The sequence below is a fragment of the Camponotus vicinus genome, unplaced genomic scaffold, assembly GCF_025532165.1.
Source record: "Camponotus vicinus isolate PSW18456_S1 unplaced genomic scaffold, iyCamVici1.0 SCAF_1, whole genome shotgun sequence".
Taxonomy (NCBI): Eukaryota; Metazoa; Arthropoda; class Insecta; order Hymenoptera; family Formicidae; genus Camponotus; species Camponotus vicinus.
In genome coordinates, this window is record NW_028141945.1 from 28,357,546 (window position 1) to 28,382,734 (window position 25,189).

At 27.4% G+C, this 25,189-nt stretch overlaps 4 protein-coding genes across 9 annotated transcripts in view; all 4 read right to left on the reverse strand.

Annotated features, from left to right (window-relative positions):
• LOC145971035 (nucleolar protein 6-like) lies at positions 1–12,328 on the reverse strand. 4 transcript variants are annotated; one of them, XM_083098522.1, is made up of 7 exons: positions 12,188–12,328; positions 10,780–11,021; positions 10,306–10,460; positions 10,057–10,230; positions 9,747–9,878; positions 9,500–9,676; positions 7,863–8,151 (listed from the first exon to the last, which is right to left on the reverse strand). In XM_083098522.1, the coding sequence occupies exons 2-6, from the start codon at positions 10,907–10,909 to the stop codon at positions 9,668–9,670; spliced, it is 600 nt and encodes a 199-aa protein (XP_082954648.1). In that variant the 5' UTR covers positions 10,910–11,021; positions 12,188–12,328; the 3' UTR covers positions 7,863–8,151; positions 9,500–9,667. The 4 variants fall into 4 exon arrangements, with proteins under 4 accessions (XP_082954494.1, XP_082954415.1, XP_082954568.1 ...); XM_083098368.1 differs by lacking the exons at positions 9,747–9,878; positions 10,057–10,230; positions 10,306–10,460; positions 10,780–11,021; positions 12,188–12,328 and adding exons at positions 1–2,211; positions 2,389–3,602; positions 3,696–3,794 and having other exon boundaries at positions 8,009–8,151; positions 9,500–9,672; XM_083098289.1 differs by lacking the exons at positions 9,747–9,878; positions 10,057–10,230; positions 10,306–10,460; positions 10,780–11,021; positions 12,188–12,328 and adding exons at positions 1–2,211; positions 2,389–3,602; positions 3,696–3,794 and having other exon boundaries at positions 7,920–8,151; positions 9,500–9,672.
• On the reverse strand, positions 12,056–14,533 carry LOC145971459 (uncharacterized). The gene is made up of 7 exons (XM_083099173.1): positions 14,400–14,533; positions 14,172–14,249; positions 13,946–14,091; positions 13,746–13,836; positions 12,946–13,644; positions 12,601–12,779; positions 12,056–12,483 (listed from the first exon to the last, which is right to left on the reverse strand). The coding sequence occupies exons 5-7, from the start codon at positions 13,001–13,003 to the stop codon at positions 12,337–12,339; spliced, it is 384 nt and encodes a 127-aa protein (XP_082955299.1). The 5' UTR covers positions 13,004–13,644; positions 13,746–13,836; positions 13,946–14,091; positions 14,172–14,249; positions 14,400–14,533; the 3' UTR covers positions 12,056–12,336.
• On the reverse strand, positions 13,760–19,610 carry LOC145967605 (uncharacterized). Its single transcript, XM_083092664.1, has 8 exons — positions 18,801–19,610; positions 18,377–18,656; positions 17,949–18,199; positions 17,207–17,840; positions 16,476–17,005; positions 15,866–16,361; positions 14,016–14,091; positions 13,760–13,877 (listed from the first exon to the last, which is right to left on the reverse strand). Exons 1-8 carry the CDS (start codon positions 19,608–19,610, stop codon positions 13,760–13,762), a joined length of 3,195 nt encoding a protein of 1,064 aa, XP_082948790.1.
• LOC145971201 (uncharacterized) overlaps positions 19,523–25,189 on the reverse strand; it is a 14,445-nt gene continuing 8,778 nt past the window's right edge. For all 3 annotated transcript variants that reach the window (XM_083098726.1, XM_083098809.1, XM_083098890.1), the window contains 3 exons: positions 21,248–21,344; positions 19,941–21,154; positions 19,523–19,763 (listed from right to left, as the gene is read on the reverse strand). The gene's annotated coding sequence lies outside the window, so the exon portion shown is untranslated. The remainder of the gene's footprint in view (positions 19,764–19,940; positions 21,155–21,247; positions 21,345–25,189) is intronic.

Genomic DNA, 25,189 nt, shown 5'->3' on the forward strand with positions numbered 1-25,189 from the left:
TCATCTCGAGCATTTAACTGAAAATAATCCAATAATTGTTACTCGTTCTACAGCAAATCTTATCGCATCATTATTAATATTATCATCGATTATAACATTATGTTCGTTTGGTAAATGAACTGGTAAACGAAATATAGCGTGACTTTTTTCTTGTAAAGGTTTACTTAAAATGCGCCAACACGCTTCTACGGGTCCAACATATCGAGCTTCGATAAAATCTTGAATTTCATCATATATTATTGTTTTATCTATATTTTCTCCAATAATTATAGACGCAGCATCGTGACCCTTATAAATATATTTATATAAATATTTTACAGATTTTGTACTCGAAACTATTTCAACATTAATATGACTATTAAATAAAAGTAAGAGTGTTGGATTATATGGAACAACATATCTATTATCAACAACATATCGTCTAGGTCTTTCGTACAGCAATCCATTATTTCTTCGACGATATTGTGGATAACCATCTTCATCCATAGTTGTTTCAGGTCGAAATGGTTTTGGAAAATGTTTTGAACATTTATCATTTATTAAACACCAATTTCCACATGGCCCATGAATCATATGTTTCATTACAACATTATGTAAACTTTCATTTTCATTAGGATCAGGAATTTCTGCAGAAATAAATTTATCAACTATTTCAGAATTTGATATTTTACAATTTTGTTTTAATGTAATCAATAAATGTATATGTGGTAATCCACGTTTTTGAAATTCTATTACATAAACGTATGCTAAAACTTCACCAAAAAATTTTTGTCTAACGATAACATCGATTAAATAATTTTTTTTTATATTAAATACTCGAGCACATATATCTGGCCTATCTGCAGGTTGTTGATTTGGAAGTAAATTTTCTTTAATTTCGCGCCAATTTGGATTACAAGTCATAGTAACAAAGATATCTGGTTTTCCATATTTCCGAACAATAGCCATCGCATCTTGATAATGTTGCAACATATTACGCGGTGAACCCACAAATGTCGATGGAAGTATAATCATTTTTCCAATGTGAGCATCGTTATTATTGGCGGTGTTTGCTAAATAATCAATTAATCCTTGATAAGTCTCAGCTCGCAATTGTTTTTGATTCTGTTTACAATAATTAATTCGGTCTTTTTCAATTTTTATATAATTATCTACAAGCCATTGTTGAAATAATCGTCTTCCCATAATAAAAATATTAAAATTATCACGTATAGCTATTCGATATTTTACGTATGCAGCTCTACTTACTCGTTTATTACTATTCTTACGTTGTAAATTATCATGCCAACCTTGATTACCGTATGGGTAATACAATGGATAAATCCATGGTTCTACATTTGGATCCATCGTACTGACTTGTTTTAATGTTTTAGTATTTTTATTATAAATTGTTACATAGGTTTCAGGAATTTCACCATCTGCTGTAGTAGAAAAAACTGCTGCAACTTCATTTATCTTATGTACATTGTATCGGCCACGATCGATGCCTTTTTTAGTTAAAAATCCTAATTGTAATTCACGTATATTGTTATCAGATGTTTGCTGTTGCATTTGAATTTCTTCGTGCATCATTCGATAAGATTGTGCAAAAATGTTATTTGTACGCATTATATTATCTATTGAATATAAAATTTCTTGATCAAGATTCGAATTTTGATGTAATCGACACTCTGTTGCTTCATTACTATTCACAATAAAGAGTTGTCCATAACTTGGTATTTCGTTAGGTGCCGGATATAACGTGGTATTAATTTGATAATAGATTTGTCCTTGAATTTTAAAACAATAAGGTCCATATCTTTGCGCACTAAAATCTGCTATATTTGCATTAAACGATGCGAATGAAAATGTATTATTGTAACCACGAATACGATTATAAAAATGATTTGATTTTGGATGATTTCCAGTAAATAATTTATAAAGTTCATACGGAGGTTGAGGTAAAGGATTTAATTCAATAGTCCCATGGCTACAACAATCGTTAAATGAGCTTTCTTTATTAACTACTTTTTCAGAATTAAAATGTTTCGCACCACAATGTTCGCAATATAAATTCATTTCTCCTATATAATGTTCTACAATATTTTCTAATTGAATAATGTGATGATTAATATCCGTATATCCTTTTTTTAAAGCTCGATTTTTTTCGTACCATCTTATTTGTTTACTTTTATTATTATCATTTATTATATCATTTTGTGATGTTATTTCCTGTAAATTAATATAATTTGCAATCCTATTATCTAAGTTTATTAATCTATTTGATGTGTTAGGTATTGAACAAATAGTATTGCTATTTAATGGAGTTTCTATATTTAAGTTATGAACATTTCTAATTATATTAATATCATCGTTAAATAACTTTATGTTATCATTTATTATACTAACTTCATTATTATTTTTTATCATAGGAACATTTGTAATGATTGATGTATTAATTGCTTGTGACGCAGTAGTAACTGTTTCATTTGCTGAATATATTACTTCTGTAAGTAAAGTAGAAGTTTGAGAATCTACTACTATATTTTTTGAAAAATTTGCAGAAGTTTGTGTTATATTTAAGCAAATTTCATCATTTGACAAAGATTGAGAATTTTTCATAAGCGTTTTTCGCTTTGCTTCTCGTCTTTCAGCTTGACATTTTGCCTTTCTTTCTCGTTTGTTACGTTGATATTCCTCTTCTTCTTCAACAGATCGAACTATCTTTCTTCGAGGCATAATTATTATTTAGATAATATCAATTAAAATTAATAATATAATAAAATATAATAAAATATATATAAATTTCAAATAAAAATGATAATAAATCTTTTATTTAATTTTTTGTACATAAAATTCAACTTATAAATAATAAATAATAACATAATGAAATAATCAAATAATTAAATAATAAAAGTATAATTAAAATAATTAAAATTTCAATTTAATATCACAATATAAATATACATTAATATAATAATTTAATTTAATAATAATTTAATTTAATATTAATTTCGTTTATATAATTATTATCAAATTAGTTTAATTATATTTCAACTTGACATTAACTTAAAAATCAAAAATAATTGAATACAATAATTTTATAAAAATTAATTTTAAATTTATTTCAACAATTTAAGTCAAAATCAATTTCAATTTAATAATCCAAATTAAAGCCAATTTTAAATTAAATCAAAGCCAATTTCAAATTAAGTCAAAGCCAATTTTAAATCAAGTCAAAGCCAATTTCAAATCAAGTCAAACCCAATTTCAAATCAAGCTAAAGCTAATTTCAAATCAAGCCAAAGTCAATTTCAAATCAAATCGAATCCAATTTCAAATCAAGTCAAAGCCAATTTCAAATCAAATCAAAGCCAATTTCAAATCAAGTCAAAGCCAATTTTAAATCAAATCAAAGCCAATTTCAATCCAAGTCAAATCCAATTTTAATTCAAGTCAAAGCCAATTTCAATTCAAGTTAAGGTCAATTTTAAATTAAATTAAAATTAATTTTAATTCAAGTTAAAGCCAATTTTAATTAAATAATTAAATAAATAAAAATAAAATTCAATTCAATATTATGTTTAGCTTATTTTCTACTTTTAACTTATTCCGTTGGATCTCTGAAAAAGAAAATATTAAATATTAATAATTATGTAAATAATTTAATTTTTTTTCTACTTTTACGATATTATAAGATTTGTATATATACATACTTTTTTCTTACTTTTCTTTTTTTTCACCTTTTTTTGTTCTTTCTCTCTCTCTCTCTCTCTCTCTCTCTCTTTCTCTCTCTCTTTTTCTTTTTCTTTAAACTGCAAAAAGTAAATATTTATATGTTTAAATATATAGATATTAGATAAATTTCATTGGAAATTTATAATCTCCATTATGAGTATTGAACGTAATGTATTACAAAATGTTTCAATCTTATTTTGTCAAAATTAAAACAAGAAATGGTTTTAATGAATTTCATAATATAATTAAATTAATTATATGTTATAAAACATAAAAACTATCTTTTATTTCAATTTTGATAAAAAAAATTCGAAAACAAAGCAATTTCAAATTTCAACGTAAGAATGGCAATAACTCGAAAACAACATTTCTGGATCTATATTTAACAATATCAACTATCTTTCTAGCGTCGTCTATAATAAGTAGAGTAAGTTTGGTGTAAAAAATAAGAGTAGGTGTAAGAAATAAAAATAATTCATTTCGCTTACGCCCTTATTCCAGCTCTCCTAAACCGGAAATAGTTCTCTTAAGAGTAAGAGAACTATTTTCGGTTTAAGAGAACTGGAGTAAGGGCGAAATGAATTATTTTTATTTCTTACGCTTACTCTTACTTCTTACGTCAAACTTATTCCACCTATTGTAGACGACGCTTCTTGTTTTTGGATCTCTATTCATCTCCTGAGCGATTGACCTCGACGTAGGAGACACCCTGATGTATATATGTGTATGTATACATACATATACAGGGTGTCTCATTTTAAAAGTTCCACCCTCATAACTTTTCAGGATCAACGTTTGAAGGAAAACGACTCGGATAAAAGTTGTAGGGAACAAAGGGGGCTATCTAATAGTGACCTTGGATTCGACATTAAAAGTCATTTTCAAGATCATTTGAAGGCCACCTTCAATTTTTTAAATGGAACCCCCTATTTTTTCTTATTCATTCCTGTAGCTTATCTTGAGAGCTTTCCAAAACACTATAATAAAGTATTTCTTCATTGAATGCTTCTTGAGTTATGAGGCTTGAAATAATTTCTAAATTTTACATAAACCATAAAATATCTAGTAAAATATTCATTTTTCGATTATCTTACCTTAATACTTATATGTACAAAATAATGAGAGGAATCAATTGGTGTAAAGAAAACACACAGTTGTTTCGAAGAAAAAATATATAATTTGCAATTAACAATTACATATTTTTTCTTCGTAACTGTGTATTTTCTTTACACCAATTGATTCCTCTCATTATTTTGTACATAAAAGTATTAAGGTAAGATAATCAAAAAATAAATATTTTACAAGATATTTTACGTTTTACGTAAAATTAAGAAATGATTTCAAGCCTCATAACTTGGAAAGTACTTAATGAAAACTAAATTATAGTGTTTTGGAAAGCTTTCGACATAAGCTACAGGAATAAGTAAAAAATAGGGAGTTCCATTTAAAAAATTAAATGTTACCTTCAAATGACCTTGAAAATGACCTTTAATGTCGAATCCAAGGCCACTATTAGATAGCCTCCTTTGTTCCCTACAACTTTTATCCAAGTCGTGTTCCTTCAAACGTTGATCCTGATGAGTTATGAGGGTGGAACTTTTAAAATGGGACACCCTGTATACATATAGAGTATTCCAAAAGTCTGAAAACAGTTGAATATTTTATAAACTATGCATGTTAGAAAAAAATCTTTGTGACATAACTTGTAGAGCTTTAAATGGCGCATTACATAGTAATATTAATATAACCTTGAATAGCACCATCAAGATCACGGAAAAATTATTTTGAATTTTTTAAATGGAAACCCCTACATTTTATTGCATATTTTTGTAGCTTATCTTGAGAGCTTTCCAAAACACTATAATACATTACTCAAAAAAATTAGGGGAACACTTTAAAAATTGCAAAATTTGATGATTTTCAAGAAGTCATATCTTCGCTTAGGGAGGTCGTAGAACAATATTCTTGGGCGTATTTTAATGGATGAAGCCTCTACTTTAAAGAGGGTAAGATCGCATTATTCATCTCATCGAACTATGTTTCGTGTGAACTCCAAAATCAGATCGTGAAAAAATTCTGAAAATTTCATGACTTTGTAGTCGTCTTTGTAGCAGGGATGAAACCAAAAATATCACCACATTAGCTTTAAAGTGGGAAGCTTTCCCTTTAAAATGCTGCTAAGAACATTGTTCTATCATACCTAGGAGCCGAGTTATCGCGTTTTCAAATGACCTTGCGTTTTGCATAATTTTGAGCAATACCGCCGACATTCGCGTTATAACTCGGTTCCTAAGTACGATAGAACAATGTTCTTGACGACATTTTAAAGGAAAAGCTTCCTACTTTAAAGCTAATGTAGTGGCATTTTTGGTTCCATCCTTGTTTTATCCGTGGACGACTATAAAGTCATGAAATTTTCAGAATTTTTTCAATATGCAATATCTCGTAAAATATTCATTTTCCTATTATTTCACCTTAATACTTTTATACACAAAATAATGAGAGAAATCGATTGATGTAAAAAAAACATCTATAGTTATTAAAAAAAAATATGTAGTTGATGGTTATGTATAAATTATATATTTTTTAAAACAACTATGTGTTTTCTTTGCACCAATCGATTCCTCTCGTTATTTTGTGCATAAAAGTATTAAAAGATAAGATTGGAAAATGAATATTTTATGAGATATTTCATAATTTACGTAAGATTATGTCAAATTAAAATATAAAATATCTCGTAAACTATTCATTTTTTAGTCATTTTACCCTTATAACTTTTTACACAGAATGTTACGTAGAATCAATTTATATAAAAAAATATAGTAATTTTATTTAAATAAACATAATTAACATTGATCTTTTAAAAAAATATTAGTAGCGACATCTTCTGTTCCCCTTCAAGTCATTTTACCCTTATAACTTTTTACACAGAATGTTACGTAGAATCAATTTATATAAAAAAATATAGTAATTTTATTTAAATAAACATAATTAACATTGATCTTTTAAAAAAATATTAGTAGCGACATCTTCTGTTCCCCTTCAAGTCAAACAACTTTTATTTGAAACATTTTGTTATACAATCAAAAATAAAAAAATTATTTAAGGTGTAAGAGATAAATGAAACATCTTATATACATATACAAGGTGGCTTATTTTAATTTATCCATTTAAATATTTTAGAAAGTATGAAAGATACGAAAAAATGTTTCATACAAATTTTTTAACTTCGAGAGGAACATAAGATAATATTATTGGTTTGACTTTAGACAATCGTTTGAAGATTACAAAGTCTCCTTCAATTTCTTAAATGGAAATGCATATTTTTTAATGCACATTCTTGTAGCTTATCTCAAGAGCTTTCCAAAATACTATAAGAAAGTATTTTTCTCTTAAATATTTTTTAAGTTATAAAGTTTAAAGTTAACAATTTTTTGACATAAAATTGTAAAATATCTTGTAAAATATTCAGTTTTCAGTAATGTTACCTTAATACTTTTATGCATGGAATAATGGGATTAATCAATTGATGCAAAGAAAACATATAGTTGCTTAAAAAAAATATGTAATTTGAAACATACAGCTGCGTAATTTTTCTTAAAAAAGTAACTATGTGTTTTCTTTATACCAATTGATTGGTCTTATTATTCCAAGCATAAAAGTATAAGGTAAGATTACTAAAAACTGAATATTTTACAAGATATTTTATATTTTATGTCAAAAAATTATTAACTTCAAACTTTATAACTTAAAAAATATTTAAGAGAAAAATACTTTCTTATAGTGTTTTGGAAAGCTCTCGAGATAAGTTACAAGAATATGCGATAAAAAATGGGAATTTATAATTAAGAAATTGAAGGTGACTTTTATGTAACTCTCAAATGACTATCCAAGGTCAAATTTTTGCCATCATTGTCCCCCTTTAAGTCAAACAACTTTTATTTGAAACATTTTTTTGTACGATCAAAAATAAAAAAGTTATTGGGGTGGGTAACTTAAAATGACTCACCACCCTGTATACATTGCAGTGTCCCATTCTAATTTCCGCAAGCAAATATCTTGAAAAACATAAAACATACGAAAAATGTTTCAAATAAAAATTGTATGGTTTCAAGGGGGACTTAAGATAATGATAAAAATTTAACTTTTCTTTTATTTTTCGTGTTTACTACTGAGCCGAGCATCTGTATTAGTATACTTGCTTCGCGCTGCCAAGATGAGTCGAGCCTAGTCGTGCTTAGTCGCGATTTTAACTCGTGTGTATGATGAAACGAGATGCGGTTGCTCTCACCGAAGACAAAAATTGTTGATAGTTGCAATCGACCGAGATCGATCGAGGCGTTATATACTTTCTTGATACTGGCGTGTGTCAGATTAGAACGGATATGGTATACATGATATACTTTTTTTCTTTTTTGCAATTGTGCTTCTTGCCTGTGCGTGAAGAAATTTAATATTATAATTAAAGATTTTATAATAGAAATTGTATGCTACATTCTTAATATTTAATTTTTTACACGTATTTAATTATCTAATGTATTTAATGAAAAAAGTTGTACATATAAGTTGTAATATATAAAAGTTAATTTGTATTTTTTTATTAGTTAACAATAGAAATAAAAATTAATCTTAATTTAACAATAAAAAATATTAATTTTAATTTAATATTCTACACACTTACTCTTGTATAAATTTGCAGAAGTTTTAAAGCGCAACACTTTTTTTAACCTCGTACAATATAACACAAACTGTCATATCACATAACAAAACACATCATTTCGTGAAGCTTACCGCATAACTCAATAAATTTTATACGTTCAAGATTTCATTATTATTTTTAAAAGAAAGAGAAAACTTGAATATTGATAGAATGATGAATTAATGTAAATACATTATCTTTTCTTTTAGCGTTTCACATACATATAATTTATTGAATAATTACACACAACAAACGAGGACTTGGATTATGCAAAAAAAGTCAAAAGTGAAGTGATCGGAATTGAGAATTAATGTAAATAATATAAATAAAAAATATAAATAAATAAATAATATTATTATATTTTATATAATATTTTTATTTATAATAATATAATATATTATTTATCGTATAAATAAATAATAATATAATTATAATATTTTTTGTTTATTTATAGTAATATAATATGTAATTTATCAATTATCTTTTTTTTTAATAATTAATAAAGTTTAAAGAAAATTACATATCAAATAATTAAGAGCATCAGAAAGCTAAAACAATGTTCTTTTTAAATTATAAAATATAAAAGAGTAATTTTCTATTCATTTTGTAATGTTCTTCCATAAAATCTGACATTTTTAAAATATGAACTAAAGGATAGGATTTCTATTGACATGCACTTTTCATATTATTAGAAGATTTCTATTTATTTTTTTTTATCTCCCTTATCTTACAGTATAACTAAGAACTATATACATATAACTGAATATTTTATAAAATAATATTTTGTATTTAACACAAAAATATTAAATAGATACATTTATTGGTTATATATTTATCTAGTAAAAAAAAATATAATTATAATACTAAAAGCGCATGTCAATAGAAATCCTATCCTTTAGCTCATATTTTAAAAATGTCAGATTTTATGGAAGAACATTACAAAATGAATAGAAAATTACTCTTTTATATTTTATAATTTAAAAAGAACATTGTTTTAGCTTTCCGATGCTCATAATTATTTGATATGTAATTTTCTTTAAACTTTATTAATTATTAAAAAAAAAGATAATTGATGATACGTACATTAGCGAGATTCGGTGTGAGTGTAGATTCTGAATCTGTGTTGTTGAAAGATCAGTGCTGATAGCAGCGCTACTATTTCTGCTGATTGTAAAACTGTTAACACATTTTTGAGAACCAGCTCTGTTATCAGCAATTCGTTACTACCCATTTGCAACGCGACTCTTCCTTTTAAAGCAACTACAAATCAATATTAATTGTGTTAGAAAGAAATATTATTCACATGCCGATATATTTAAAACAAGTTTACCATTGCTGTCGAGTTTTCTACAATATCTGCCACTTTAAAATCCTCACGCTCGAAAACATCGGGTTTCAACAGAACTCCAATCACTATACCACTATAAGTGTCATGGAAGAATAAGGCATAATCATTGTAATCCTGGAGAAATAAAAGAAAAATAAATGTAGAATACAAAAAATGATTTAGATATAGCAGTAGCGTCAATCATGATAATACAAATATATAATTTTTTTTCTTTTTTTGTTTTTAAAGCGTGTATAAACCCATTCATACAATTTAACAATACAATCGCTTGTTAATTATTTCAAATACTAACTCTTAGATCTTTCAGAAAACATTGCACAGGATCAAAGTCTATGACTGGAATTTTTTTAAGTGAATGCGCTTTATACGGATGCAGATCAATTATTTCCACATTATTGGATACATCGACCGCCTGCAGTTTTCTAGGATTCATATTTGACTTCAGATATAACAAACAATCATATTCCTGCAATGAAGGACGAAATATAGGTTTTATATCTATATTATCGAACAATAGATTGTGAAATAATCTTAATGATACCTTCGCGAGTGCACTCATACGATTTAAAATCAACTGAGATGGCGCTCTCCTTGTCCGCAAGGATTTCTGTTGATCATAAGAGGTAGATATGAATAAGGGTGGTAACGAAGTGCGAGTTGTATCAAATAATGTTTCTACGGCGGAGATTTCTTCATCTGGAAAAAAAATTAATGTAATATATTAATATATATATTATGTAAATAAGCTCAAAAGCAATTACACATAGATAAATTTGGAATAAAAGAGATTGCATTTCTGTTTATCTTTTTATATATCTAAATATATATAATAAATAATAGAATAATAAATAGAATATATAATAAATTTTCCGGGTAAAAAAAGAAAAAGAGAAAATTTTATCAATTATTTCAGTAATTTAATTAATTATTTAAGTAATTATTTTATAATGATTCATTTGCAAAAATTTTTACAGTAATGAAAAATTGGAAATATATCAAAACTTAGTCATTTCACCATTGAAATTAATGATGACAGGATCAGTATTCCAATGAGATCTTGCAACAACTTCTAGAAATCGTAGAAATGCCACTTGCGGCATCTGAGCTAATTTATAAGGTTCTGACATTAAATATATTGACGCCATAAGCAATTCAATTACAACTTCCGATACGTGAGTGTCATCTAACAATTGTGCTGATAACCATCGTTTTGCCAAACAGCAAGCAGGACCGAATGACGGTTGTTGAGAATACAATCTATGAAAATGAAAATTGAAGATACATATCACAGAATGTCTATTTCGAATCTTATAAAAAATTTGTTGAACAGTCTCTCTCTGATCTTTTAGATATTTTTGTTAAAAATTTTAGGTAAAAAGAGAGAATATCCTAAAGATTTTTTTAGTACGATTTTCTAAAATAAGTTTATTATTGTACATATTTTCTATATTTGTATATGTTTTTCAATTTCTACGAAAGAAAAAAAGAAAATTATAAGTTTCAAGTGTTAGATTTGTAAATATACCGAAAAAAATTGAACAACTTTTGTAAAATAAGCATTTTTCATATTCATAAAATTTTTACCTTTTTCACTACAAATTGTCATATTCACACACACAATATATCTTGTTAAGGGGATCCTAAAGTGACTTTTTTACCGATATAACATTATATTTCTTTTGTCCGAAATCTTTTTATTAATTGCACAGAATAGTAAATGCTTCTCCACGATTAAAGTACACACAGAAACAAACCGGGAACCTCCCGATTTTATGTTAAAAAACAAAAAAAATTGAAAAATTACAATTTTTTTATCGGCTTCTGTAACAATATTTGCTTTGTATGTACAAAATAAGATAGGTCCCCGCTAGATATTGCACGAAGGAATATAAATAAACTTTTAGAAATGAGTTTAGAAGCATAATGAAAAAGATTTCGGTTTAGAAACCGAAATCTTTTTCATTATGCTTCTAAACTCATTTCTAAAAGTTTATTTATATTCCTTCGTGCAATATCTAGCGGGAACCTATCTTATTTTGTACATACAAACTGCAAAACTTTTATATTAAGCAAATATTGTTACGACTTTTTTACGATTTTTCAATTTTTTTTGGTTTTTAACATAAAATCGGGAGGTTTCTGGTTTGTTTCTGTGTGTACTTTAATCGTGGAGAAGCATTTACTATTCTGTGCAATTAATAAAAAGATTTCGGTACAAAAGAAATATAATGTTATATCGGTAAAAAAGTCACTTTAGGGTCCCCTTAAGACATTAAATATATAAACAAAAATATATAATTATAATATATTTTAAACATATAAGTCACACTTGGCTTGCCAACTATTTACGATGTGAAAATAAAAAATTATTAGAAAGAGAGAATTTTTTAAAATGTCTTTTAGACATTTAAATTATTTTATACTTCGCGTTTGATTGCAGTCGAGGCTTCTTCCATTTTTTCTTTCAAAATCGGATCACTTATAGTCGCAGCCGCATCTTTAACATCTCTCAAGGTTTCGCCAAGTTGCTGTATGTATCGAACGATAATTCCCTCTTGAACATTCGTCATTTTCATGATCTCCGCGAACGATTTAGCTTGCGCCCATTCGTAGACAGAACTTCCACCAAACCGAAATTTAATGGCGGTATAGTCGACAATTGATATTGCTGCTCTAAACGTTCCAATTCCGCATGCACCTTGTTCATTATCTCACAACCCTGGAAAAAAAGAACAATTGTTTTAGCTTTCCGATGCTCTTAATTATTCGATATGTAATTTTCTTTAAACTTTATTAATTATTTATTCCAAAAAAAAAGACAATTGATGACATGTACATTAGCAAGATTCGGTGTGAGTGTAGATTCTGAATCTGTGCATTGTTGAAAGATCAGTGTTGATAACAGCGCTACTATTTCTGCTGGTTGTAAAACTGTTAACACATTCTTGAGAACCAGCTCCGTTATCAGCAATTCGTTACTACCCATTTGCAACGCGACTCTTCCTTTTAAAGCAACTGCAAATCAATATTAATTGTGTTAGAAAGAAATATTATTCACATGCAATGCTATTACATATATAGAAATACTTTTATCATAATAAACCTCTTTCATTGCTATCTATATTTTTCAATTGTTTGAGCAATGCCACCATATTCAGATAATCTAGATACAGTGCCATACCTTCATCGTTAAGTTTAAGCCGGAGTTGCCGTTTTTTATCTTCGAGTTGATTTCGCATACAGGTCTAAACTGTTCTTCGAAATTTGGTATTTCTATACATCTCATGTCGTTAAGCTTGACTTTTAACTTGTCTCTATGAGATTTGCCGCTTTTCCCAATCATTCAGCACTAAAGAGCAATCGACTTTTATCTGGCACTTGGTTATTTTCAATATATGCCATGAGTACAAAGTTAACTCGTGCGCTGCATTAGTGCTCGGAACAAATAGCCTTTTCTTCGTTAAGCCAATAATTTCGCATCATTTTTCGTATATCTGAGGACTCTTGAATTCAGCAGCTTTGGAGTTGGATGCATCCGCATTCTTGAGTATCAATACTCAAGTTGACAACAAGTATTGAGTAGAACTTTTATGATGCACGACTTGCAGTAATAAACCTAATTTGTTGTAATGATTCGCGTATGATATTAACAAGACTCTGCCTTCGGTCAAAGCTTTTGCTGATTTTTTAAATTCGAACAAACAGGGATTTAAAAATTTAACGTCTTCCAGATATTCAACTGCAACTTGATAAAACACAGAGAGCTTCTTTTGTATCTCAGTCAAAGTAGGTAGATTTGATAATTCTCGCTCGACTTTTTGTAACTCGCTGTTTTACTGTTTCTCAATTGTTGTATTACATAGGATAAATCTCTGTATACCTGATAACAGATAAAACAATCTTAAATACTCTTAAATAAAAAAGTGTAACATTGAAACATAATAACAAAAAACATAAATTGCTCACTAAAAAGATTTTTACCTGCTTGTCTTTCATCAGTTTCTCATCTCCAGAAGTCCACAGTCTCCAGGAATCATTATCAATAATATATCAGCAACTAAAATTGCACCATCTGGATCCACACCAAAATTTATTTTCATATCTATCGAAGCACTATATACAGCGCAAACTCACTCAAAAATCTCAAAAATAACAAGAGTAATATGTTTCATAATATTCACTTTTATTTTTTGTTATTTCCTTATGCCATCCATTACGAAACCTGCAGAAACGATTTGTTCATCGAACTACTGTGGATTATGATTAGCATCATCTTTAAAGAATGTTTCCTGCAGAGGTGAGTTGAAACTATAACCCTCTGGCATTCCTGTAAAATGTACAATTATACATGAATGTCTTATCTATTCTGACATACTCCTAGATTTGTTAATGGCAAAAGAACAGTACCAAAAATCAAATCCTCTTGGAAAGAGGAAAGCACAAAAATTGCGAACTGATGCGAACAAAGGACTCGTACATGTAATCCTGTAAAATGTACAATTATACATGAATATCTTATCTATTCTGACATACTCCTAGATTTGTTAATGGCAAAAGAACAGTATCAAAAATCAAATCCTCTTGGAAAGAGGAAAGCACAAAAATTGCGAACTGATGCGAATAAAGGATTCGTACACGTAATATACAAACGTCCGATCCCGTCCAAGGCCTGGCACCGTCGCCATTATACATATATATATATAAGATGCGATCGGGAAGACGCTCTGGATGCTCTGAAGCGTTTGATTGACCAATCAGGTAAAAGGAGGAAAGATTTCTTTAATCTGAATGGTCAATCAAACACTTCAAAACATCCAGAGCGTCTTCTCGACTACCTAAATAGCGTCTTCTCGACTACCCTTTTTTTATCTTTTCTTTTAACGGATTCGTGTAAAACAACTATCATTATTTATCATCTAAAGAAATGAATATTTTCCTTTTATACTATTTAACAATACTGAACATAAACAACATATGAATATTGACAGGACATTACACACAATTATTAATTATTAATTATTAATTACACACAATATAATATATATACTTACTTTCTTTCATTCATCACTGCTTCATTCTATCCTTCCTATTTATAAATTTGCCTTCGTTTATAAATATTTTCTACTAAATCTTGCGTGACACGACACAAGCTCTTAAGAGATATTAACACCGCGATCACCACAACATTTAACCTTTATCACTGTTAAACTGACACGATACGAACTGTCATTATCATAACCGCGATCAAGTTCGCCTCGTACCTCGAATCGACCGCCAATCACATACGCGGAAAAGCGGCAACAATACGAACGATATAACAGGCACTTCAGGGTACAAATGACTTTTTTTATAGTAGACTAGCACGCAGCGCGCGCTAACGCGCGCGCCATGTTTAGTCGTCATTACTTAAATAATTACTTAAATAATATAAAAAATTAAATATAATCAAATGATTAATAAGTAATTAATGATGATTTATTTTAATTATTATGAATTAAATGAATTCATAAATTAATTTTAAATAAATTTTATTAATTTTAAAATTCAATTAAAATATAAGTTTCATTCGTTAATTTAAAAAAATTAAAATTAATATTAAATTTTTTTATTTGTTTTTTATTTTTTAATTTTTATTCTAAATGCAATTAAAATGTTATAAAACGATAATTATTATTTTTTAATTAAATTACACATACAAATATTTAAAACAAAAATTCTTTTAATTTTTATTTACTTTCTTATCTTTAACATTATTATAACATAATTATATATCACTTTTTCGTTTGTTATGTTTTGCTAATCAAATATTTCTTTATAAACATAGTTTTTTATTTTTTTGGACAAATTATCATCCTTTAAATAAACTTTTAATGAATCCCAAGAACGAACTCGTGAAAATGCTACATACAGTTGTCCATGATTGAAAATATTTTTTCGAAGATCTATTGCAATTTTTTCGAAAGTTTGTCCTTGTGATTTATTTATTGTCATAGCAAATGCCAATTTCACTGGAAATTGTCTTCTTTTAAAAGTAAATGGATATACATTTTCGCAATATAAAGTGATACGATTAAGAAAAACTATTTCTCCAATCTTATTACCTGTTAAAATTTCACAGCGTAATAAGTTATTACTTAAATCTAAAATCAATAATCTTGTACCATTGCATAAACCTTCGCTGATACTAAGATTTCTAATAAGCATGACAATAGTATATTTTCTTAAGCATAATTGATAAGGTGGAAGACACGTTGGATTTAAAGAGTTGAGATATTCTATCGGAATTGTTTCATATATATCTTGATTATCTCCAGTCGTTTCAAGAGTATCTATACTTGTATAAACTCTTTCCGTCGTTTCATCCAACAAATTTACTACTTTTTCATTTATTTCATTAACATCGGCATTTCTTGCAGATAATATAACGTAATTAGCCATAGTTTTATATTGTTTATGTTTTATAATGTCTCCGTACATGTCTTTAACCATATCCAAATTTGGGTTTGCTATACATTTTTCTGGAATATGAATATTATCTGAATGATCATTTAAAGAACCATTACCTAAATTTAGTAAAAATTGTGCAAATTCTTTTTCCTGTGGTAAAGTTCTCATATTTTGTGTCAATGAAAATATTTTAAATTGCTTCCATAGAATACTAAATTTTATCGATAAATTTATAATTTCACAACGCGTAGCTCTTTCTTTTACAGGTAATAATTGTCTAAAATCTCCACCAAGAAGAACGATTTTACCACCAAAATATAAATCATTTTGCATTATATCACGTAATGTTCGATCCATTATTTCTAATACATAGCGTGGTGCCATAGGAGCTTCGTCTATAATAAAAATATCTACAAGTTTTAAATTTTCAGCCTCTTTAGATTGAACTTTAATGTTTGATGTAGAATCAGCGAAAAGAGGTACAGGTAATCCAAAAACTTTATGTATTGTTTTCCCATTTGGAAGTAATGTTGCAGCAATACCAGTAAATGCCATCGTATTAATTATTTTTCCTCTACTTTTAAGTAGATAATACAAGGTTGTATAAATGAAAGTTTTACCAGATCCACCTGGACCATCAATATAAAAACAGTTATTACTATTGTTACTTGTTGCTATTAAAATAGTATCAACAATTTCTTTTTGTTCTATATTTAATTGTTCATATTGTCGCATACCTATCGATATATCTTCTTCAATTTGTTCTTCGTCGTTTATTTCTTGTTCTTCTATTTCTTGTTCAATTTCAAGAAAATTAGCAATATTTGATCCTTCTTTTTGAAGTAAATTAATAATATAATTATAAACCTTCTTTATTCCTATTATAGGTCCAAATCGTCTTATATAATCTTCTGACATATCTTTTTTAAACTCATCCCATAACTTTTTCGGATGAACTGGTTGACAATGAATCAAAATTCGTACGAATAAATTACGAAGTCGTCTTGGCATCATCCAAATTTTTGCTTCATTCATTGCGCGATACCATTCTTCATCATCTTCTATGAGTCCTAATGCTAAACATGCAGCAGTAAAAGTTTGATGTATCTCGTTATTAACTGTTCTTAATTGTTGAAAACTTGTAGCTCCTTTAACATGTAGTAAAAGTATACGTAAATGAAACAATTCTATTTGAGATGGGCTAACGGAATACATACGACCAATACAATTAAAATATCTTTGACGTTTCTCCCAGCGATTAATAGTTCTGCCGTTAATTGTAACTTTTTTAAATACATAATGAGATGGAATATCACTGTATAAATATTGTTTTGCTTCCTCATCTCGAGCATTTAACTGAAAATAATCCAATAACATTGTTACTCGTTCTACAGCAAATCTTATCGCATCATTATTAATATTATCATCGATTATAATATTATGTTCGTTTGGTAAATGAACTGGTAAACGAAATATAGCGTGACTTTTTTCTTGTAAAGGTTTACTTAAAATGCGCCAACACGCTTCTACGGGTCCAACATATCGAGCTTCGATAAAATCTTGAATTTCATCATGTATTATTGTTTTATCTATATTTTCTCCAATGATTACAGACGCAGCATCGTGACCCTTATAAATATATTTATATAAATATTTTACAGATTTTATACTCGAAACTATTTCAACATTAATATGACTATTAAATAAAAGTAAGAGTGTTGAATTATATGGAACAACATATCTATTATCAACAACATATCGTCTAGGTCTTTCGTACAGCAATCCATTATTTCTTCGACGATATTGTGGATAACCATCTTCATCCATAGTTGTTTCAGGTCGAAATGGTTTTGGAAAATGTTTTGAACATTTATCATTTATTAAACACCAATTTCCACATGGCCCATGAATCATATGTTTCATTACAACATTATGTAAACTTTCATTTTCATTAGGATCAGGAATTTCTGCAGAAATAAATTTATCAACTATTTCAGAATTTAATATTTTACAATTCTGTTTTAATGTAATCAATAAATGTATATGTGGTAATCCACGTTTTTGAAATTCTATTACATAAACGTATGCTAAAACTTCACCAAAAAATTTTTGTCTAACGATAACATCGATTAAATAATTTTTTTTTATATTAAATACTCGAGCACATATATCTGGCCTATCTGCAGGTTGTTGATTTGGAAGTAAATTTTCTTTAATTTCGCGCCAATTTGGATTACAAGTCATAGTAACAAAGATATCTGGTTTTCCATATTTCCGAACAATAGCCATCGCATCTTGATAATGTTGCAACATATTACGCGGTGAACCCACAAATGTCGATGGGAGTATAATCATTTTTCCAATGTGAGCATCGTTATTATTGGCGGTGTTTGCTAAATAATCAATTAATCCTTGATAAGTCTCAGCTCGCAATTGTTTTTGATTCTGTTTACAATAATTAATTCGGTCTTTTTCAATTTTTATATAACTATCTACCAGCCATTGTTGAAATAATCGTCTTCCCATAATGAAAATATTAAAATTATCACGTATAGCTATTCGATATTTTACGTATGCAGCTCTACTTACTCGTTTATTACTATTCTTACGTTGTAAATTATCATGCCAACCTTGATTACCGTATGGGTAATACAATGGATAAATCCATGGTTCTACATTTGGATCCATCGTACTGACTTGTTTTAATGTTTTAGTATTTTTATTATAAATTGTTACATAGGTTTCAGGAATTTCACCATCAGCTGTAGTAGAAAAAACTGCTGCAACTTCATTTATCTTATGTACATTGTATCGGCCACGATCGATGCCTTTTTTAGTTAAAAATCCTAATTGTAATTCACGTATATTGTTATCAGATGTTTGCTGTTGCATTTGAATTTCTTCGTGCATCATTCGATAAGATTGTGCAAAAATGTTATTTGTACGCATTATATTATCTATTGAATATAAAATTTCTTGATCAAGATTCGAATTTTGATGTAATCGACACTCTGTTGCTTCATTACTATCCACAATAAAGAGTTGTCCATAACTTGGTGTTTCGTTAGGTGCCGGATATAACGTGGTATTAATTTGATAATAGATTTGTCCTTGAATTTTAAAACAATAAGGTCCATATCTTTGCGCACTAAAATCTGCTATATTTGCATTAAACGATGCGAATGAAAATGTATTATTGTAACCACGAATACGATTATAAAAATGATTTGATTTTGGATGATTTCCAGTAAATAATTTATAAAGTTCATACGGAGGTTGAGGTAAAGGATTTAATTCAATAGTCCCATGGCTACAACAATCGTTAAATGAGCTTTCTTTATTAACTACTTTTTCAGAATTAAAATGTTTCGCACCACAATGTTCGCAATATAAATTCATTTCTCCTATATAATGTTCTACAATATTTTCTAATTGAATAATGTGATGATTAATATCCGTATATCCTTTTTTTAAAGCTCGATTTTTTTCGTACCATCTTATTTGTTTACTTTTATTATTATCATTTATTATATCATTTTGTGATGTTATTTCCTGTAAATTAATATAATTTGCAATCCTATTATCTAAGTTTATTAATCTATTTGATGTGTTAGGTATTGAACAAATAGTATTGCTATTTAATGGAGTTTCTATATTTAAGTTATGAACATTTCTAATTATATTAATATCATCGTTAAATAACTTTATGTTATCATTTATTATACTAACTTCATTATTATTTTTTATCATAGGAACATTTGTAATGATTGATGTATTAATTGCTTGTGACGCAGTAGTAACTGTTTCATTTGCTGAATATATTACTTCTGTAAGTAAAGTAGAAGTTTGAGAATCTACTACTATATTTTTTGAAAAATTTGCAGAAGTTTGTGTTATATTTAAGCAAATTTCATCATTTGACAAAGATTGAGAATTTTTCATAAGCGTTTTTCGCTTTGCTTCTCGTCTTTCAGCTTGACATTTTGCCTTTCTTTCTCGTTTGTTACGTTGATATTCCTCTTCTTCTTCAACAGATCGAACTATCTTTCTTCGAGGCATAATTATTATTTAGATAATATCAATTAAAATTAATAATATAATAAAATATAATAAAATATATATAAATTTCAAATAAAAATGATAATAAATCTTTTATTTAATTTTTTGTACATAAAATTCAACTTATAAATAATAAATAATAACATAATGAAATAATCAAATAATTAAATAATAAAAGTATAATTAAAATAATTAAAATTTCAATTTAATATCACAATATAAATATACATTAATATAATAATTTAATTTAATAATAATTTAATTTAATATTAATTTCGTTTATATAATTATTATCAAATTAGTTTAATTATATTTCAACTTGACATTAACTTAAAAATCAAAAATAATTGAATACAATAATTTTATAAAAATTAATTTTAAATTTATTTCAACAATTTAAGTCAAAATCAATTTCAATTTAATAATCCAAATTAAAGCCAATTTTAAATTAAATCAAAGCCAATTTCAAATTAAGTCAAAGCCAATTTTAAATCAAGTCAAAGCCAATTTCAAATCAAGTCAAACCCAATTTCAAATCAAGCTAAAGCTAATTTCAAATCAAGCCAAAGTCAATTTCAAATCAAATCGAATCCAATTTCAAATCAAGTCAAAGCCAATTTCAAATCAAATCAAAGCCAATTTCAAATCAAGTCAAAGCCAATTTTAAATCAAATCAAAGCCAATTTCAATCCAAGTCAAATCCAATTTTAATTCAAGTCAAAGCCAATTTCAATTCAAGTTAAGGTCAATTTTAAATTAAATTAAAATTAATTTTAATTCAAGTTAAAGCCAATTTTAATTAAATAATTAAATAAATAAAAATAAAATTCAATTCAATATTATGTTTAGCTTATTTTCTACTTTTAACTTATTCCGTTGGATCTCTGAAAAAGAAAATATTAAATATTAATAATTATGTAAATAATTTAATTTTTTTTCTACTTTTACGATATTATAAGATTTGTATATATACATACTTTTTTCTTACTTTTCTTTTTTTTCACCTTTTTTTGTTCTTTCTCTCTCTCTCTCTCTCTCTCTCTCTTTCTCTCTCTCTTTTTCTTTCTCTTTAAACTGCAAAAAGTAAATATTTATATGTTTAAATATATAGATATTAGATAAATTTCATTGGAAATTTATAATCTCCATTATGAGTATTGAACGTAATGTATTACAAAATGTTTCAATCTTATTTTGTCAAAATTAAAACAAGAAATGGTTTTAATGAATTTCATAATATAATTAAATTAATTATATGTTATAAAACATGAAAACTCTTTTATTTCAGTTTTGATAAAAAAAATTCGAAAACAAAGCAATTTCAAATTTCAACGTAAGAATGGCAATAACTCGAAAACAACATTTCTGGATCTATATTTAACAATATCAACTATCTTTCTAGCGTCGTCTATAATAAGTAGAGTAAGTTTGGTGTAAAAAATAAGAGTAGGTGTAAGAAATAAAAATAATTCATTTCGCTTACGCCCTTATTCCAGCTCTCCTAAACCGGAAATAGTTCTCTTAAGAGTAAGAGAACTATTTTCGGTTTAAGAGAACTGGAGTAAGGGCGAAATGAATTATTTTTATTTCTTACGCTTACTCTTACTTCTTACGTCAAACTTATTCCACCTATTGTAGACGACGCTTCTTGTTTTTGGATCTCTATTCATCTCCTGAGCGATTGACCTCGACGTAGGAGACACCCTGATGTATATATGTGTATGTATACATACATATACAGGGTGTCTCATTTTAAAAGTTCCACCCTCATAACTTTTCAGGATCAACGTTTGAAGGAAAACGACTCGGATAAAAGTTGTAGGGAACAAAGGGGGCTATCTAATAGTGACCTTGGATTCGACATTAAAAGTCATTTTCAAGATCATTTGAAGGCCACCTTCAATTTTTTAAATGGAACCCCCTATTTTTTCTTATTCATTCCTGTAGCTTATCTTGAGAGCTTTCCAAAACACTATAATAAAGTATTTCTTCATTGAATGCTTCTTGAGTTATGAGGCTTGAAATAATTTCTAAATTTTACATAAACCATAAAATATCTAGTAAAATATTCATTTTTCGATTATCTTACCTTAATACTTATATGTACAAAATAATGAGAGGAATCAATTGGTGTAAAGAAAACACACAGTTGTTTCGAAGAAAAAATATATAATTTGCAATTAACAATTACATATTTTTTCTTCGTAACTGTGTATTTTCTTTACACCAATTGATTCCTCTCATTATTTTGTACATAAAAGTATTAAGGTAAGATAATCAAAAAATAAATATTTTACAAGATATTTTACGTTTTACGTAAAATTAAGAAATGATTTCAAGCCTCATAACTTGGAAAGTACTTAATGAAAACTAAATTATAGTGTTTTGGAAAGCTTTCGACATAAGCTACAGGAATAAGTAAAAAATAGGGAGTTCCATTTAAAAAATTAAATGTTACCTTCAAATGACCTTGAAAATGACCTTTAATGTCGAATCCAAGGCCACTATTAGATAGCCTCCTTTGTTCCCTACAACTTTTATCCAAGTCGTGTTCCTTCAAACGTTGATCCTGATGAGTTATGAGGGTGGAACTTTTAAAATGGGACACCCTGTATACATATAGAGTATTCCAAAAGTCTGAAAACAGTTGAATATTTTATAAACTATGCATGTTAGAAAAAAATCTTTGTGACACAACTTGTAGAGCTTTAAATAGCGCATTACATAGTAATATTAATATAACCTTGAATAGCACCATCAAGATCACGGAAAAATTATTTTGAATTTTTTAAATGGAAACCCCTACATTTTATTGCATATTTTTGTAGCTTATCTTGAGAGCTTCCCAAAACACTATAATACATTACTCAAAAAAATTGGGGGAGCACTTTAAAAATTGCAAAATTTGATGATTTTCAAGAAGTCATATCTTCACTTAGGGAGATCGTAGAACAATATTCTTGGGCGTATTTTAATGGATGAAGCCTCTACTTTAAAGAGGGTAAGATCGCATTATTCATTTCATCGAACTATGTTTCGTGTGAACTCCAAAATTAGATCGTGAAAAAATTCTGAAAATTTCATGACTTTGTAGTCGTCTTTGTAGCAGGGATGAAACCAAAAATATCACCACATTAGCTTTAAAGTGGGAAGCTTTCCCTTTAAAATGCTGCTAAGAACATTGTTCTATCATACCTAGGAGCCGAGTTATCGCGTTTTCAAATAATTGCGTTTTGCATAATTTTGAGCAATACCGCCGACATTCGCGTTATAACTTGGCTCCTAAGTATGATAGAACAATGTTCTTGACGGCATTTTAAAGGAAAAGCTTCCTACTTTAAAGCTAATGTAGTGGCATTTTTGGTTCCATCCTTGCTTTATCCGTGGACGACTATAAAGTCATGAAATTTTCAGAATTTTTTTACGATCTGATTTTGGAGCTCATACGAAACATAGTTCGATGAAACGAATAATGCGGCCTTACCCTCTTTAAAGTAGAGGCTTCACCTATTAAAATGCGCCTAGGAACATTGTCCTACAAGCTCCCTACGCAGAGATATGACTTCTTGAAAATCATCAAATTTTGCAATTTTTAAAGTGCTCCCCTAATTTTTTTGAGTAATATATTTTTATCTTAAGTAAGTACTTTTTGAGTTATAGTACTTGAAGTTTACAGTATTTTGACATAAAATATAAAATATTTAGTTTTTGGTAATCTTACCTTAATACTTTTATGTACAGAATAATAAGATCAATTAATTGGTGTGAAGAAAACACATAATTGATTAAAAAAAAATATGTTGCAAATTATGTAATTTTTTTTTAAAGCAATTATATTTTCTTTACATCATTTGATTGGTTTCGTTATTCTGTGCATAAAAGTATTAAGGTAAGATTACAAAAAACTAAATATTTTATATTTTATATCAAAATACTGTAAACTTTAAATCTTATAACTCAAAAAATACTTAAGAGAAAAATATTTTATTACAGTTTTTTAGAAAGCTCTCGAGATAAGCTACAAGAATATGCAAATAAAAGTAGGGATTTTCATTAAAAAAAATTCAAAGTAATTTTTTCGTGATCTTGATGGTGCTATTCAAGGTTACATTAATATTACTATATAATGTGTCATTTAAAGCCCCACAAGTTATGTCTGAAAGATTTTTTCTAACATGTATATAGTTTATGAAATATTCGACTGTTTTCAGACTTTTGAGACATCCTTTGTATACAAATATACATATATATATACATATATAGGATATTTTATTTAACTCTTACACTTCAAATATTAACTATTTTATTTTTAATTGTACAACAAAATATTTTAAATAAAAATTATTTGATTTGAAAGGGGATAAAAGACGCTACTACTGACATTTTTTCAAAAGGCTTTTTTTCAAAGTGATTTAAAGGTTATTTATGTTTTTTTAAATGAGACTACTATATTTTTTTAATATAAATCAATTTTAAGCAATATTTTATATAAAAGTTATAGGAGTAGAATGGCCAAAAAGTGAATAGTTTACGAGATACTTTAGACATAATTTTACGTAAATTATGCAATATCTCGTAAAATATTCATTTTCCTATTATTTCACCTTAATACTTTTATACACAAAATAATAAGAGAAATCGATTGATGTAAAAAAAACATCTATAGTTATTAAAAAAAATGTAGTTGATAGTTATGTATAAATTATATATTTTTTTGAAACAACTATGTGTTTTCTTTGCACCAATCGATTCCTCTCGTTATTTTGTGCATAAAAATATTAAAAGATAAGATTGGAAAATGAATATTTTACGAGATATTTCATAATTTACGTAAGATTATGTCAAATTAAAATATAAAATATCTCGTAAACTATTCATTTTTTAGCCATTTTACCCTTATAACTTTTTACACAAGATGT

Coding starts and splice junctions, on each gene's coding strand:
- LOC145971035 (XM_083098368.1), bottom strand. CDS start 2,718: ATGCCTCGAAGAAAGATAGTTCGATCTGTTGAAGAAGAAGAGGAATAT. Junction 2,212..2,388: donor TGATAAAAAATAATAATGAA/GTTAGTATAATA, acceptor ATTAATTTACAG/GAAATAACATCACAAAATGA.
- LOC145971459 (XM_083099173.1), bottom strand. CDS start 13,003: ATGCGAAATCAACTCGAAGATAAAAAACGGCAACTCCGGCTTAAACTT. Junction 12,780..12,945: donor GCTTAAACTTAACGATGAAG/GTATGGCACTGT, acceptor ATTGATTTGCAG/TTGCTTTAAAAGGAAGAGTC. Junction 12,484..12,600: donor TCACACCGAATCTTGCTAAT/GTACATGTCATC, acceptor CTTTTTTTCCAG/GGTTGTGAGATAATGAACAA.
- LOC145967605 (XM_083092664.1), bottom strand. CDS start 19,610: ATGAATTTATATTGCGAACATTGTGGTGCGAAACATTTTAATTCTGAA. Junction 18,657..18,800: donor GTAAGAATAGTAATAAACGA/GTAAGTAGAGCT, acceptor TATTGTAAACAG/AATCAAAAACAATTGCGAGC. Junction 17,841..17,948: donor ATGTTGTTGATAATAGATAT/GTTGTTCCATAT, acceptor TATATTTATAAG/GGTCACGATGCTGCGTCTGT.